The 16,537-nt window shown below is 44.4% G+C and overlaps 1 protein-coding gene across 4 annotated transcripts in view; it reads right to left on the minus strand.

Moving 5' to 3' along the window:
- The window catches only part of BLNK (B cell linker), a 75,455-nt gene that overhangs the window by 32,226 nt on the left and 26,692 nt on the right, over positions 1-16,537 (minus strand). For 3 of the 4 annotated variants that reach the window (XR_007471290.1, XM_033425665.2, XM_033425664.2), the window contains exons 3-6: positions 16,148-16,197; positions 5,612-5,652; positions 2,818-2,892; positions 911-1,067 (exon numbers count right to left, since the gene is read on the minus strand). Coding sequence is in view for 3 of the 4 variants with exons in the window: in XM_033425665.2 (XP_033281556.1) it covers positions 911-1,067; positions 2,818-2,892; positions 5,612-5,652; positions 16,148-16,197 (323 nt within the window). In the remaining variant the exon portion in view is untranslated. The remainder of the gene's footprint in view (positions 1-910; positions 1,068-2,817; positions 2,893-5,611; positions 5,653-16,147; positions 16,198-16,537) is intronic. The other variant, XM_004268385.2, reaches the window with a different exon arrangement.

The following is a 16,537-nucleotide window of genomic DNA, read 5'->3' on the forward strand; positions in this document are numbered from 1 at the left end:
TAAAGCACTAAGTTGTAAACTGTAAAAAGTCGGGGAGTCTGCCTGTCCTGCTTGCTGCTTAGCATAGCTCCAGCACATAGTAGGTCCTCAACAGATGTGGCGCGAAGCAGGGGCAGTACCTGGTACCCCGTAAGGAGGAAGTTATCCTCAGGGATAAGGGACACTAAACCCTTTACACATAGGGATGCTCTGTATGACTCCTAGCCTCACGGTGATCACATGGACACACTCCCCACCTCACCTTGCTGAACTTAGTCACCTGTTAGAATGGAACACAGACTTCTTCTTGGGGGAGGGCGGGGGGGGGGGCATTAAAAGCTATACTCAGGCCTGGAGGCCACACCTAAGACTCGTCCTTTTAAACAATAAGGCTAATTCCAGGCTTAGAGGGCTTCACTCCTATCCCCTCCCCTTGCCCCTCCCCCCAATTAAAACTCCACTGTCCAGACTCAGTGTATCTGTACAGCCTGCCAGCGTGGGGCTGCGGTGGGAGGGATGGAGGAAGGAGGGGCCTTAGCAGTCACTGGGATCCCTGAAGGTCATCCTGGTTCCATACAGCCATCTCAAGAGAAATTCCAGAACCTTGTACGCAGGAAGCCAAAAGAGTAGAAGGGACTAATCTTGGGTTGATTTGTCTGGGGACTATTAGGAATTGAGGTGGGGTGGGGAACCACGTCAGGATGTGCTTGTTTTATCTTTTGCCTGTTTTCAACATTCCCAGTTTAGGGAGGATACCCCCTCCCTTCCCCAAAGGGCAAACTTACCAGCGGGGCCTCCAGTGCCTGTGAGTGACCAGATGACCCACTTGGAGGTGGTGAGAGTGGGAGGTGCCCACCATGCTGCGACCTTGGCCTGCCCCGCTCCCTGCTGCCCTGAAGGCCGAGCGCCCAAGGTCTGGGTGGGGACTCACCTACGTACTCGCCCCTGGTGAAGGGCAGGGCCCGGTGAACTATCCGAGTCTCCTGCTCGGCAGGTGGTGGCTCGTAGCTGTCGTCCCCAGCCTCCTCGGCCGGCAGCACATACATTTCCGAGTCGGAGTGCTCATCTGGGTTTTCATAATCGCTGTCCTGCAAGTACAGATACCATGCTCAGCGCCCCACGCGTGCTTAGGAGGGACGGAGGGACAAGAAAGCAAGGCTGGGAGGGGTCGGCTAACCAGGGTTAGGCAGCTGTTAGCAGCAGCCCTGGGGTTGAAGCCGGGCCTTTTGCCTCCAAAACATATCACCTGGACTACTATCCTGGGGGAACGCATGGACTACTAACCCCAAGGGTGGCTGAATTCTGTATGTCTGCAAAGAACAGCCAGAGATAAAATATATTTTAAGAAGACAGGAAAAGGACCCAATAAAATAGAATAACCAAATAGGTTTTATTAATCATGAAGGTTGATGGTTGAGGAAAATGTAAGTTTAATAAGAGAGGGTAAGGAGAAGCTCAGGAATACAGACACTTTTGAGGAGATAAGGTTTGTTTGTTTTAAACAGAGCTGGACAGTTGCAGGGACAAGGACTTCAAATTGACTCAGAGTCCATTCTCTTTCTTTTTGTTTGTTTTTTTCATATAAATTTTATTTAAGTCCATATTGAAAATACGTTGAGCCAGTCTAAAGTTCCAACAGTTCACAAGGAGGGAAGTCTTCCCAGCCACTCAGTTCCTCTCCCTAGAGGCAAACAGAGGGACTAGCTTCTTGTGCGTTTTGTTCAGAGATAGTTTATGTGTGTAGCACACATACATATACTCATATGGAGGAAATATTTGATTCAGGACTTAAGAGGTCCTCTGACCTCTGTGCCCACTGCCCCCTCACACTGCCTGACATGATGCTCAACCCATACATGATTTTCCGATGAATCTATGATGTACCTGCCTTTTGGCCTGTCTCCTTTCCCTGGCAATTGTGTAACATTGAGGCAGGTATAGCGTTTCCTTCATTGCTGTATCCTCAGGGCCCGTGACAGGGCCAGCACATGAGAGACACTCAGGATGTTTGGAACAAATGAAGGAATCAGTGAGCAAGCGCTGTGCTTTCCTCCTCAGTCCGTAGGGAGATGCGGGAGAGGAGAGGAAGAGGGTGAAGAGTGGGATAAGGAAAGAGAAAGGAGGCTGAAAATAGAGCTTTTCCCGAGGTGGCTGGAGGAGTCAGGGGAGACAGAATAAAAGGAGGAAGGAGCCCAAAGGAGGGTGCTTGTCCTTACCCTGGCATGGGGGAGCCAGGAAGGGACAGGGAGAGGGGGGAGGTAAGAAAATTCCTGTAGGGGGGATTTTCCCAAACCCCTAGGTCAGAAATAGCAAATGGGAATATGAAATTAGGCTGAATAAAGTAATGATAATAGTAATGATTATTATTATCACTAACATTTCTATGCACTGTATACCTCATTGACCCCTCATCACAATCATATGAGATAGTTTTTTAAAAAGTCCCATTTTGCACTTGAGGAAACTGAGGCCCAGAGGAGTTGAGTAATTTAAGCCTGCGGTCTGTGCTCTGGAGAAGCCAAAGACTGTTCCCAGGCTGGAGGCCTGGGAGGTGGAGTGGGGGTGAAAGGGTGGGCCAGGGGGAGGCTTAACAGGGCAAGACCCTGGCTTCCCAAGCCAGGGACCCTCTTCATCCAGGCCAAGGACCCAATTAGTGCTGCTGCAGCATCCCAGGAAGACATGAGTATGAGCACTGAGAAGCAGCTGCTTTAATAGACATTCAGAAAGTGAAAGAACCAGTGGGCAGCCAGACACATGTGCCTGAGTGGGGGACGGTTTGGGCACCCCACTTTGTTTCAGTTTTCGTGGAGCAGGGACTGGCTTCCTAGACTTAATTACCTGGAGGCTGAGGATCAGTGTGCATCCCGGGGAGGAGTCTGGAGTCCTTGCAGCCCCTCCGGCACAGCAGTCTGACTGAGAGGACCAGGTTGGCAGAGGTGGCAGAGAAGGTAGAAAAAGAGAGATCCCACGTCAGCTGTTCCTGGCAGCCATCCTCTGACACTGGGCTGCCTACCAGACTGTGCCCCCATGAGGACCAAACTGAGACTATATATCCGGGGCCCAGCATGGGACCTGCTGCAGGGTAGGTGCACACCCAGCATACTTGGAATGAATGAATGCGCTGAGCTGCTGCCTGGGCTCTGAAGGGACTGAGGAGGAGGGAATGGATGCTCAGGAAGTGCTGAAGTGGCCCTTCGTTTGGGAAGTCTTTTCTGTGGGAGATGCACCACAAGCCCCTCCTACTTCAAGCACTGTAGAATGTGTTGAATGCCTTTTCATCAAGAGAATTAAAAGGGAATCTAGTCAAACTTCTGAGAGTTTAAAAAAATCCCCTCCCCCCAAATTATTCTAAATTATGACAAACAAACTTCTTTTGTTAATTAATTAATCCATTCATTCATTCAATACTTGAGGAAGTACAATACTTTGGACAGTCTAATGGGAACTTTGAAGAAGGGAATGTGTAATCAGACAAAAATCTTCTCAAATTGTCCATTCCTTCATGCATGTAATCAATATTTATTGAGCACCTACTATGTGCCAGCCATCATGCTTGACTCAGAGCACAGTCCCTGGCCTCATAGTGCTTGTATGCTAGCATGGGAGACCAACAACAAACAAATAGTGAATAATAAATAAGTAAATAATCAAACAGATAAAATAGATATGCCTGGTCATAGATGCACTGAGGGAATGATCAGGTTCCTGAGACAGAGAACAAAGGGAAGAGGGATTCTGTCTTGGAGAGGGGTGCTGGAAAGGCCTTCCTGGTGAGAAGCAGACACTTAAGCCAAGCCTGAAGTACAAGAAGGAGCCGACCAAGTGAAGAAGGATGGGGATACCCTGGTTTCTCCTTTCTTCCGCTCTTCCTTCACCTGCCCAAGGACCATGAGTCTGAAATTGCTGAGTTAGGCAGGACCTCGACCTGCTGTAGGGACTGAGGGCAGGCCTGTGTGCCTGGGCTGGGATGAGCAACCCCTGCTGAGGGGGTGCAGGGAAGGCTAGACATGGCTGCAGGGGTCAGATTTCATCAGGTCTGGAGGCTTTAGCAACAAGCCTGGATTTCATTCTATGTACCAAGGGAATCCAATAAGGTAAAAATTGTGAGTGAATGTTCAATCAATCCTTACTATAGCTGGTACCTTCATTTTGGTTGTTTAACTCTGGGGACACAAGTCATTCCCTCCTCTTCAGGCTGATTTTATTTTGTGTTTGCTAGGTCCCCACCTTGTCTTCTTTCAGCCAGCGAGCTCAGTTTTCTCGGTTGCCTGGGGGAGGTTGGTCCAGCGTCTTAACTTTGCTTCCGATGTGGCCCTGTGTGTGTGTGTGTGTGTGTGTGTGTGTGTGTGTGTGTGTGTGCCTCCAGCAGGGGGCGCAGCTGCCGTGCTTCTGAGGGATCAGTGCTGCTGGGCCCTGGGAGGCTCTCCATGCCTAGGTGACCCACAGTGAGGCCACCTCACTCCTTCTTTACAAAAATATTTTCTCTGCAGTTGAAACGGGAGGAACTTCCGTCTCCTGATACTCTGAATAAACCCCAGGTGATGTACACAGTGCAGAGCTGGGCTCAGGCTCAATTCTGGGCACTGGACAGGAGTCCTGGGTTCTCATCCTACTGGGTCACTGAGTCATTGAGAGATGGTCGGCAAGTCATTTTCAGGCTCTTGGCCTCAGTTTCCTTATGGGGTATGTGGTTGTGTGGAGGCCCTCTTGGATCCCTTCCAGATATAAAGCTCACAGACTGGAGCAGCCTAACATTCTGCATGAATCTGATATGTGAGGAATAATCATTGTACAGAAAAGTTTTTAGGATGTCTTGTCTCTATAAGATTCAGGCCCAAAGAGAAGTGGCCCCTGGGGCCCTGTGGGTTGCAGAGCCATCTTGAAGAGGTTCACAATTAATTCTGACACACCACTCCAATGTCATCATGGTCAGGGAGAGCCCTCGCCATCTGTGGCCCCCAGAGTCCGTTCGTATCTTCTTGGTCACAGCAAGCCCCTTGAGTTTTAAAAGTCTGCTTCTGAGATCTGAGAGCCTGGGTTTGAATTTTGGAATTGCAAGTTACTTAAACTCTCCATGTCTTGGTTTCTTCACCTGTAAAATGGGCAGGGCTGATGTCCAAACTGTTTAAGAACAAATCCAGCCCAGGTACTGACCGTGACCTTAAGGAGTGTCCTGGAGACTCCCCGATGTGCCAAGCATTCACTCTTTAGTTTGTTTAGGGCTCCTGGCAGGGACCAAGCAGTGATGGGGCACTGCGGAATTCAGGGCAGAGGCATTTGCCAACTGATGTGGAAATATTCAAGCATTTTAACATCTGTTTTGGCTGTGCTGATGAGTACTCTGAATACCAGCAGAAAATGGGGATAAAATGCCTACTCATAGGGCTGTCATGAGGATTACATGAGGGAATAAGTAGGAAGCTCCTAGCCTGGCACATGATGGTGCTTGCTCAAGTCAGCCGTTGTGAGGTTATTGCTGCCCTGCCTATAGGTGGCCCTTCCAGCCCAGCCATCTCCCCTCCGTGATGGGCAGCTGACCACCAGCGTGTCATTCAGAAACAAGTCTTTATAAAGGCCTCCCAGGGGCCCTGGTGGAAATGATACCCTTCTAGTCCCAGGAACAAATACTTACAAAGTCATCTGACCACTGCTCCTCTTCGTCAGCTGGCCTCTCTGAAATGGCATGTGGGAAGCAGAATGAACAAACATAAGTCTCAGCTGACCAGCTCCACCCTGTCCACAAGCACCCCGAACCTGCCTTCTCTGCCTTTGAGCCACCAGCTCCCATCTACTAGGCCTTGAACGGTTATTACAGTCATCTCATGTTCATTCCTTTCAAATCCTTTTTTTATTTGTTTTTTTAAAGTCAGTTCTCAGAGGAAAGTTTATAGCTATACAATCCTACCTCAAGAAACAAGAAAAATCTTAAATAAACAATCTAACCTTACACCTAAAGGAGCTAGAGAAAGAAGAACAAACAAAACCCAAAGTTAGCAGAAGGAAAGAAATCATAAAGATCAGAGCAGAAATAAATGAAATAGAAACAAAGAAAACAATAGCAAAGATCAATAAAACTAAAAGCTGGTTCTTTGAGGAGATAAACAAAATTGATAAACCATTAACCAAACTCATCAAGAAAAAAAGGGAGAAGACTCAAATCAATAAAATTAGAAATGAAAAAGGAGAAGTTACAACAGACACCGCAGAAATACAAAGCATCCTAAAAGACTACTACAAGCAACTCTATGCCAATCAAATAGACAACCTGGAAGAAATGGACAAATTCTTAGAAAGGTATAACCTCCCAAGACTGAACCAGGAAGAAATAGAAAATATGAACAGACCAATCACAAGTAATGAAATTGAAACTGTGATTAAAAGTCTTCCCACAAACAAAAGTACAGGACCAGATGGCTTCACAGGTGAATTCTATCAAACATTTAGAAAAGAGCTAACATCCATCCTTCTCAAACTCTTCCAAAAAATTGCAGAGGAAGGAACACACCCAAACTCATTCTATTAAGCCACCATCACCCTGATACCAAAACCAGATAAAGATACTACAAAAAAAGAAAATTACAGACCAATATCACTGATGAATATAGATGCAAAAATCCTCAACAAAATACTAACAAACAGAATCCAGCAACACATTAAAAGGATCATACACCATGATCAAGTGGGATTTATCCCAGGGATACAAGGATTCTTCAATATATGCAAATCAATCAATGTGATACACCATATTAACAAACTGAAGAATAAAAACCATATGATCATCTCAATAGATGCAAAAAAAGCTTTTGACAAAATTCAACACCCATTTATGATAAAAACTCTCCAGAAAGTGGGCATAGAGGGAACCTACTTCAACATAATAAAGGCCATATATGACAAACTCACAGCAAACATCATTCTCAATGGTGAAAAACTGAAAGCATTTCCTCTAAAATCAGGAACCAGACAAGGATGTCCACTCTCACCACTATTATTCAACATAGTTTTGGAAGTCCTAGCCACGGCAATCAGAGAAGAAAACGAAATAAAAGGAATACAAATTGGAAAAGAAGAAGTAAAACTGTCATTGTTTGCAGATGACATGATACTCTACATAGAGAATCCTAAAGATGCCACCAGAAAACTGCTAGAGCTAATCAATGAATTTGGTAAAGTGGCCCAATACAAAATTAATGCACAGAAATCTCTTGCATTCCTATACACTAATGATGAAAAATCTGAAAGAGAAATTAAGGAAACACTCCCATTTACCATTGCAACAAAAAGAATAAAATACCTAGGAATAAACCTACCTAGGGAGACAAAAAACACCTGTATGCAGAAAACTGTAAGACACTGATGAAAGAAATTAAAGATGATACCAACAGATGGAGAGATATACCATGTTCTTGGATTGGAAGAATCAATATTGTGAAAATGACTATACTACACAAAGCAACCTACAGATTCAATGCAATCCCTATCAAATTACCAATGGCATTTTTACAGAACTAGAACAAAAAAATCTTAAAATTTGTATGGAGACACAAAAGATCCCAAATAGCCAAAGCAGTCTTGAGGGAAAAAAACAGAACTGGAGGAATCAGACTCCCTGACTTCAGACTATACTACAAAGCTACAGTAATCAAGACAATATGGTAGTGGCACAAAAACAGAAACACAGATCAATGGAACAGGATAGAGAGCCCAGAGATAAACCCACACACCTATGGTCAACTAATCTGTGACAAAGAAGGCAAGGATATACAATGGAGAAAAGACAGTCTCTTCAATAAGTGGTGCTGGGAAAACTGGACAGCTACATGTAAAAGAATGAAATTAGAACACTCCCTAACACCATACACAAAAATAAACTCAAAATGGATTCGAGACCTAAATGTAAGATTGGGCACTATAAAACTCTTAGAGGGAAACATAGGAAGAACACTCTTTGACATAAATCACAGCAAGATCTTTTTTGATCCACCTCCTAGAGTAATGGAAATAAAAACAAAAATAAACAAATGGGACCTAATTAAACTTAAAAGCTTTTGCACAACAAAGGAAACTATAAACAAGACCAAAAGACAACCCTCAGAATGGGAGAAAATATTTGGAAATGAATCAACAGACAAACGATTAGTCTCCAAAATATATAAACAGCTCATGCAGCTCAATATTAAAAAAACAAACAACCCAATCCAAAAACGGCAGAAGACCTAAACAGACAGTTCTCCAAAGAAGACATACAGATGGCCAAGAAGCGCATGAAAAGCTGCTCAACATCACTAATTATTAGAGAAATGCAAATCAGAACTACAATGAGGTATCACCTCATACCAGTTAGAATGGGCATCATCAGAAAATCTACATACAACAAATGCTGGAGAGGGTGTGCAGAAAAGGGAACCCTCTTTCACGTTTGGTGGGAATGTAAATTGATACAGCCACTATGGAAAACAGTATGGAGGTTCCTTAAAGAACTAAAAATAGAATTACCATATGATCCAGCAATCCCACTACTGGGCATATACCCAGAGAAAACCATAATTCAAAAAGACACATGCACCCCAATGTTCACTGCAGCACTATCAAGAATAGCCAGGTCATGGAAGCAACCTAAATGCCCATCGACAGACGAATGGATAAAGAAGATGTGGTACATATATACAATGGAATATTACTGAGCCATGAAAAGGAACGACATTGGGTCATTTGTTGAGACATGGATGGGTCTAGAGACTGTCATACAGAGTGAAGTAAGTCAGAAAGAGAAAAACAAGTATCGTATATTAACGCATATATGTGGAACCTAGAAAATGGTACAGATGAACCGGTTTGCAGAGCAGAAATTGAGACACAGATGTAGAGAACAAACGTATGGACACCAAGGGGGGAAAGTGATGGGGGTGGTGTGGTGGTGTGATGAATTGGGAGATTGGGATTGACATGTATACACTGATGTATGTAAAATGGTTGACTAATAAGAAAAAGAATTTTGAAAAAAATAATATAAAATAAAATAAAGTCAGTTCTCAATGTGTTAAGAAAAGTCTCACTGGGGCAGAGAAATGGTGCATCTGACCCTTATATGTCTTTGTCAAGGGACATTTTTGGGACCTGGGAGTAGCAATCCATACTGTGCTGCTTCCAAGGATTTCTTTGAGTCAATATGTGGATGGTGTAATAGGAAGAGCCCTGGACAGGGAGTCAGATAGACCTGAATTCTCATCCAGGATCTGTTTCTAACTAGTTGGAGAGTAGGCAAGAATATCTAACATCTCTCGGCCTCAATTTTCCAGATCTATAAAATAAAATTCCAGATCTCTAAAAGAGAGTAATTTCTATGATTCTCTGTGGCTCAAATGTTGACTTTCTTATAAAAAAATTTTTTTTCTGGTGCTTTACTCCATGCCAGGCAATATTATCAGAGCTTTGTACTCACTTAGCTCTCTCAAAAATCTTATGAGGAAACTGAGGACTAGAGAAAATAGATCATTTGCCGAAGGTCATATAGTAAATCGTAAAACCAAGGGTTGAGCCCTGGAAGTTGATTGACTTCCAAGTGCATGCTCTGAACCCCAGCGTCATGCTGCCTCATTGTCCTTGGGCTCCAGGGTGCAGGCACTGTCTTAGGCTCCACAGGGTGTATAAAAATGGATGTGACAGGTCTTAAGTAGCTTATGATCTTGAAGAATAAAATAGGTCTGGATTATGACAGTCAAGGAGACTATTAGACCCCTTTCCCACCAAAACACGTTTAGAGTATGAGAAGCTTAGCGTCAATCCCATCACATAAACTGACCTCAGAGTCTAAATACAATTCACTCAATGAGACACAGGTTCAGATGGCAGAGTGGCTCTGATGACTGCACCGTAAAGCATCCCATCTTCCCTCCCACCGCACTGAGCAGCCATGGCTAGAAGGCCTGGTGGATGGTCCCTGAATCCCCCAGAACCTCAGTGGAAGCTTTTCTTGCCATTTCTATCCCCTGCCACAGCAGACCACTGACTCCAGAACCAGGGGGAGTCCACAGAGGCACAAGGAAAAGAATTATGGAGCTGAAGCGCAGCCAGAAGGAAGTCTTTGGATCAAGGTGGCCAGATTTTAAGCAGTGGTATCAACAGCGCCCTCTCTCAGGAGAAACGTGATAGAGGCTCTAAGAAGGAGCTTCATTCTACAAGTCAAACGTGAGTAAAACCTTGACATTAACAGAAAATAATTCTTATGAAATTATTCTCTGGGTTGACTTATACCAAATTATAGTGTATTCTGATCATTAGGTTTGCCAAGAAACTCTAGAAGAATAGGTGAATAAGTCCTCTTCCCAATATGCCAATACTGCAACAGTGGGGGAATAAATTTCTAATACCTTAAGTTTGGGGATAACTGAAGGCCAAAACGTAAGGCAGCAAGATGTTTTTGTTTCAATCATTTACAATAGAAACCTTTATAAAATGCTTTTATAAGACACACTTCCATGCCTTGCTTCACTCCTGTTCTCAGTCAGGCAGGGTCCACTTTCTGATTAGCTACTGGTGAAAGCAGTTGCAGCCATCGTCTAACTAGTTTTCCTGTCTCCATTATCCTTCCTCTTCAATTCATCCTTCCGACCGTTTCTGGCTATTTTCTTAAAATAAAGTTTGGATCATGCTGCTCCTTTCCTCAAGAATCATCAGTGGCTCCCTATGGAATAAAGTCAAGCTTCTGTATCAACACATTCAAACGCCTGAACCTGCTGTCCCTCCATCGGCTCCTCCTGCAGCCGGATCGTCCTTGTTCACGTCTAGTAATACCAGACAGCTGGTTCCTCCAGCCTGTACTTTTGATAGTTCTCTGCTCTGCTAGCACCGCTCCCCCAGCCCATCTTCCTTCTTCCGTGGAAATCCCTGTCATCCCTCCTCCATAAGGTCTTTCCCAGTCCCTCTGCTCATAACTCATCAACTTCTTCCTCTGAGCCCTCGTAGATGCTGCTGGCCCCTTGTAGCATGTACTTCATTCTGCCCTGTGCTATGACTAAGTTCTTTGTGTCTCTCTGTACCGAAAAGCAAGACCTATTTAATTTATCTTTGGGTCTGGATGGCATTTTGCATTTGTAGTTCTGCATTAATAAAAGCATAAACTGATAAATGTGTTGAATGGGTGACAATGAGGAAAATAATAATAGATTCCATCATTGAATACCTCCTATGTGCTGGGTGCTAGGGGAAGTGTTATAAGTGTATTTCTTCATTTATCCTCAAAGCAGTACTGTGTGGTAGGTGCCATTATTATCTCTGTTTTACAATCGAGGAAACTGGGGCTAAGGCACATGTGTCTGAGGCACATGGCTGGTGAGTATGGGGGCTGGATTGGAGGCCAGGCTGTGTTGGCTCCTGCAGCTGAAATCTCATGTGAACCACCTGGCCCTCCACTGAGCATTCAGATAAAACCAAGGAGAAACAGAAAGCTCTGCTTCTATGGTGGGCATTTACCCAGCAATCCCTGTCTAAGTATCTTTCTTTGCCCTGAGGTCTCCCCGCTTTATCATTGCTCCGATCTCTTCCCTGAACCTTATCAGTGGTGGGAGGAGAAGGTGGACCTCCTGGGGACATGACAACAGCCCCTGGCTGTCAGGGCCCTAGGGTACAAGGAGAGAGGCCTTGTTCAGTTCTGACCTCTCAGGGGCTTGCAGAGTGACAAGTGGGGCTTCTGCAGTGACCCCAGAAGACTCTGGGGCACCACGACTGATCTCCCCTCCCCACCCTCCCTCTCCAGCCAGACCTTAGACTCAAAGGTAGAGGAGGCTGTTCAACTCTGAAAGTTCAACAAGCAGGTGTTAATGTCAGAGGCTCTGGGGCTTTCAGAATAGTAAATAAGAAATGCCCCAGAAAAGTGTAGCCATCCCAGCTTGGGTCAAAGGGAGGAAAAATGGAAGCCTGGGGTGGGTCTTCTTTTTAGTGGCTGCAGTAACCTTGAACAGGTTACTTAATGTTCCTGAAACACATTTTCCTCATTTGTGAAACTGAGATAGTCATTTCTATATAATGTGCTAATGGGAGATTAAATGAGCTAATGTCTGTAAAGAGCTTAGCATAATGCCCAGGACAGAGTAAACACCCAATATGTTTTGGATATCTTCCTTTCCCACAACAATGCCAGCTGCGCAGGAGTAATACAGTTTGCTCCTCAGTGGACCGTGAGCTCCCTGTGAGCAATGTTCCCTCCTCAGAGACCAAGTAGGGTTGTGAGGTCTGAAGTGAAAGCAACAGGCTGCACACTGGCCTGACCTGCATCTGTAGGAGGTCCAGGCCTCCATTCTTTGTATAATTCAAGCTTTGTCCTTACACACTCCACTAGAGGGACTGTGGTTACTCTTTTGCTGACCTCTGGGGGGCGCTGGCTCTTTCTATCCTCTGCTCTCTGAAGTTCAGCATCACCAAGGTCAACACACTCTCCAACTTGGCTTAAAGGGTTTGGGAAGCCATTTGCTTCCGGAACTGGAAAGAGGACATAATTCCAGCATCCAGCTGAAACAGGTGGGGCTGTTTCAGAAGCCTTGGGTGGATCAAATCTGCACAGCCCTCCAGGGAGCACTTGATAGGCTTCCTGGGCTCAGGAGGTCTGGTGGGCTAAGATCTCCAAGCACTGGGGCCTCCAAGATCCTTGAAGATGCTATAGGTTCAGGAGGAACTGTCAGGGTTGGTTTCTGAGGCCCCAGGCTTGCAGCTGAGCAGGGACCCCAAGGCTCAGGGAAAGTAGCTGGAAATGCTCCTGGGACATGAGTTGCGGGGGGCAGGGATTGGCAAAGGGGGTACTAACTGCAGGTGATGATGGTGGTTTTGCCAAAAGGACCTTTTCCAGGGATTGAGTGTAAGAGCAGGGAGATTAAGCAAGGCCGTATTGGTCTGGTGAAACAATAGGATGAATTTTAGAGATTCTGGAACTTCAACAGATTTGTCTTTCAGTTCAGGAGAATCAATATAAGAACAGAGTTGGTGGTTTATAGCAGGGTTTGTCAAATTTAATATACATTCAAATCCTCTGGAGTTCTTCTTAAAATGCAAATTCTGATCCAGTAGTTCTAGGGTGGAGCAGAGATTTTGCATTTCTAACAAGCTCCCAGGTGATGCTGTTGTTGCCAGGCTAGGAATTACACTTTGAGTAGCAAAGACTTAGAAGACATGACTGGGCCAGGTTTCTATGTTCCAAGAGAGATTAAGTACAAATGTACTGATATCAAGACTATTTGGGGGGTTTCAGGGAAGAGAGCAGGTGTCTGAGGTCAAGAAAGGCAACTTCTGAGCATCAAGGAGATTGGAAGAGGCAAAGTTCTAAAGCCAGGGAAGGTTAGGAGAGACTTGCTTCATCACTGGGCCCTGGGCTCCCAGGACTTGTGTTTCTGCCAGAGTGTTGAGTATTTGCTTTGGCGTGAACCTAACAGGTCTTCTGGTTCAGCCCTGCATGATCTAGAAAAGGAGAAAAGAGCGAGTTGTCCAAAGTTACACAGCCATTTAGTGGCTAGGCATTGAAGGACCTTGTATGCAGGCTCGGTAGTTTGCAGTTCTTCTTGTTGATGATGGAGAGCCATGAAAATATTTAAGCAAAGGTATTTCAGAACAGTTCTCTGGTGGAGGTTGAGAGGACCCCGTGGAATTAGGAATTCAGGAGACTACTTAGAGGCTTTTGTTCTAGGACAAGCAAGAGATGACCAGGGTCTGAGCTGTAGCCATATACATAGAGAGGGACAAAAATATTTGAGAGACACTTAAAAGAGAGAATTAATAAGTTTTAGAGATTAATTTTTTTTTGTAGAGTTTGAAGGAAGAGGAGGAATCAAGGATGATCTCCAGTGTGTGTGGGTTAGGCCAAAGGGTGAATAAATCATGAATCTCCCTGTCTTCCGCCCAAGTAAAAAGTAGAGGAAAGGAAGGGGCCTGGGTGAGGGCATGAGCAAGGAGACAGTTGAGTATGAGGAGGCCAGACATCCATCCTGAAGTCAGATAGATCGAATTGCCTCTGAGCACCTAATGTTTGTATCCAGCATCTCCAGTGCTGCTGGGTCATCTACAAAGTGACAAACGTTCCTCCTAATTCCCCAGGATCCAAATTGAATGTCACCGTCTCAGAGAGACCTTCCCTGACTGCTTACATTGTTCCCTTACCCCATACTGATTCCCTATCACTGCATCTGCCATGTTCCTTCACAGCAGTTACCATGTTTGGTAATTTGTATTTACCTGTTTATGTTCTGATTTATTATGTGACTCCCCACTAGTCATTAGGCATTTTAAGGTTGAAGACTATATTTTGTTCCTTATTATATATCTAGCACAGTGAGTGTCAAACAGGACACTCATGTAATATTTGTTGAGTGAATAAAAGACTGTGTGGTATGGCTGAAGCACCTGGAGATGTTTATTCTAGAGAAGAAGCCATTCGAAGGACCTCACTTCTTAATTCTATCCTTGAAGTTTCACAGAACAACTCTGTTTCCCCTTTTTTTAATATTTAAAAACTTGCACTATGTGGCCACCCGGAGAGACTTAGGAAGCCACAGGAAATGGATCACATCTTCATCACTCCAGGGTTGTCTCTCCATGACTGGACAAGACAGGCTTGGGAGGTCATCACAGGAGGTGTCCAAGTGGAAAGTGGGCCTTGTGTGTGGTGCATGGGGGGGGGGTATCTTTAAGCACTGGATTGGATGTTAGATTATATGACCTCTGGGGTCCCTTTAAAACCTGAGACTCCATGATTCCATATTTTCCAATCAAACCTTTGGGTACCTAACAGGTTCAGTCTGCTTTGATTTCTTTTCTTTTTTAGAACTTGGAGGGAAAATGTATTTGTTCTCTTTAACTTTTCTTTTTTTTTTTGGCTGTACCGCTCGGCTTGTGGGGTATTAGTTCCCCAACCAGGGATTGAACCCGGGCCCTCCGCCAGGAAATTCCCTCGTTTGCTTTTGATTAAGTAGATTTTAGACAAGATTGGGTGTGTTCAGGGTGGTATGGCCATAGACAAATTAGGTAGATTTTAAAAGTCAGGACGGGGTGTTTATTCTTTAGCTCCAAATTGCAAAGGAATCCCCTAATCAACTGTCTAGGCTTGCTGACTGATTGGCAATGTGAGGTCAATAAATACCGTGTGACCTAGTGAGTTCTGGAAAGTGACCAATGGGTCAGTCACCAGACTTGGTATGCTGGTCAGCATTTCTGAATGTGATAAGATTTCATCAGTGCCCAAGGGGAACTCAACTACCTGATTTAATGCTATCTTGATCAGTGGCAGAAAAAAATAAAATAAAATAGTAATCATCCTTTAAGGGTGTGATTTGGTTTTAGCTGTTGCCCTATAGAGGAAGAGTCTTCATCAATGTCTGTAGCCTTGTGGTTTTCACTGAGGGCTGTATAGATCTGTCCATATCCAGGACATTTTTATATTTAAGCCAGTAGAAAGAGATTTTAGACTTATCCTCCCAATGCATCTGTTCTAGAAAAGGCAAGTGTGGTGGATGGTTTACTTAGCTTACTGCTGCCATAAACACTACCAACCTCAAGACTAACTCCTCTTCCCTGACGAAGTTGATCTTAGGTGGAATGGGGTTGCAGGGCTAAAACTTGGAGAGCACTGAGTAACTACGTGCTATCAGTAATTTATTCCATACCCCTCCCCCCACCTCACTGACCTTCAAATATCTTTTTAACAATTCTTTGTCTAGGAAGCCTTCCATTCCCCACTTCCTGCACATTCTCCACCTCAGATTAGATTAGGTACTGTTGCTATGTACTTCCATAGAACTTTGCGCTTCCCCATCACGCTGAATTGTAATTGCTTTTAATATCATTTATCTTCCCTTCTAGACTATAAATTCTGTGAATATGGAGATTATATCTATTTTATTTTCACTGTATTTCTACTAAAGCCTTGTATGTGCCTGGCACATGGAAGTTGCTTAGTACATATTTGATAAATAGGTGAGTGGATGTATGGATGTATGTATGTATGGATGGATGGATTGAAGGATTACTACCTCCCTGCTACAGTCAAATGCCTAATAGATTTGGTCATTCTTAAAATTAGGATGGGCTCCTTTTGTTTTCAAATGAGGAGAACAGTGTTCACTTTTCAAGAAGTAACTGTGAACGTTAGATTAGTCAAGAGTCCAAGTATCTTAGAAATAACTCTTACCTGAGGCATAGTCCCTTCGTGGAACACTTGGAGGTGCTTTGACTTTCAGCCTGTAAATAACAAATTAGACAACTGGTCAGTGAGTAGGACAACTGTTGTCAAGGTCCATGATATAAGCATGTTTAGAGATAATGGATAGATAACTAATAGAATAATAGCTTCTTTTGGACTCATCACATTGAAAGGCTAAACGTACTGTAAACATAGCGAAGCCATTAGTGAGCGGTTTCCCACCTCTCCCCATCTCCCCGGTGTGGCTGTGACTCGACAAAAGTGAAGTTGGGAGGTGAAAGGGCTCCGAGAGGCCAGAATACATGTAAGCGCTGAGCTCAGAGGTCCAAGGAAGGTAAATGTTGATTGGTTGATAAGAAGGGAAGAGAAGATGAACTC

Source organism: Orcinus orca, chromosome 14 (assembly GCF_937001465.1).
Source record: "Orcinus orca chromosome 14, mOrcOrc1.1, whole genome shotgun sequence".
Classification (NCBI taxonomy): Eukaryota; Metazoa; Chordata; class Mammalia; order Artiodactyla; family Delphinidae; genus Orcinus; species Orcinus orca.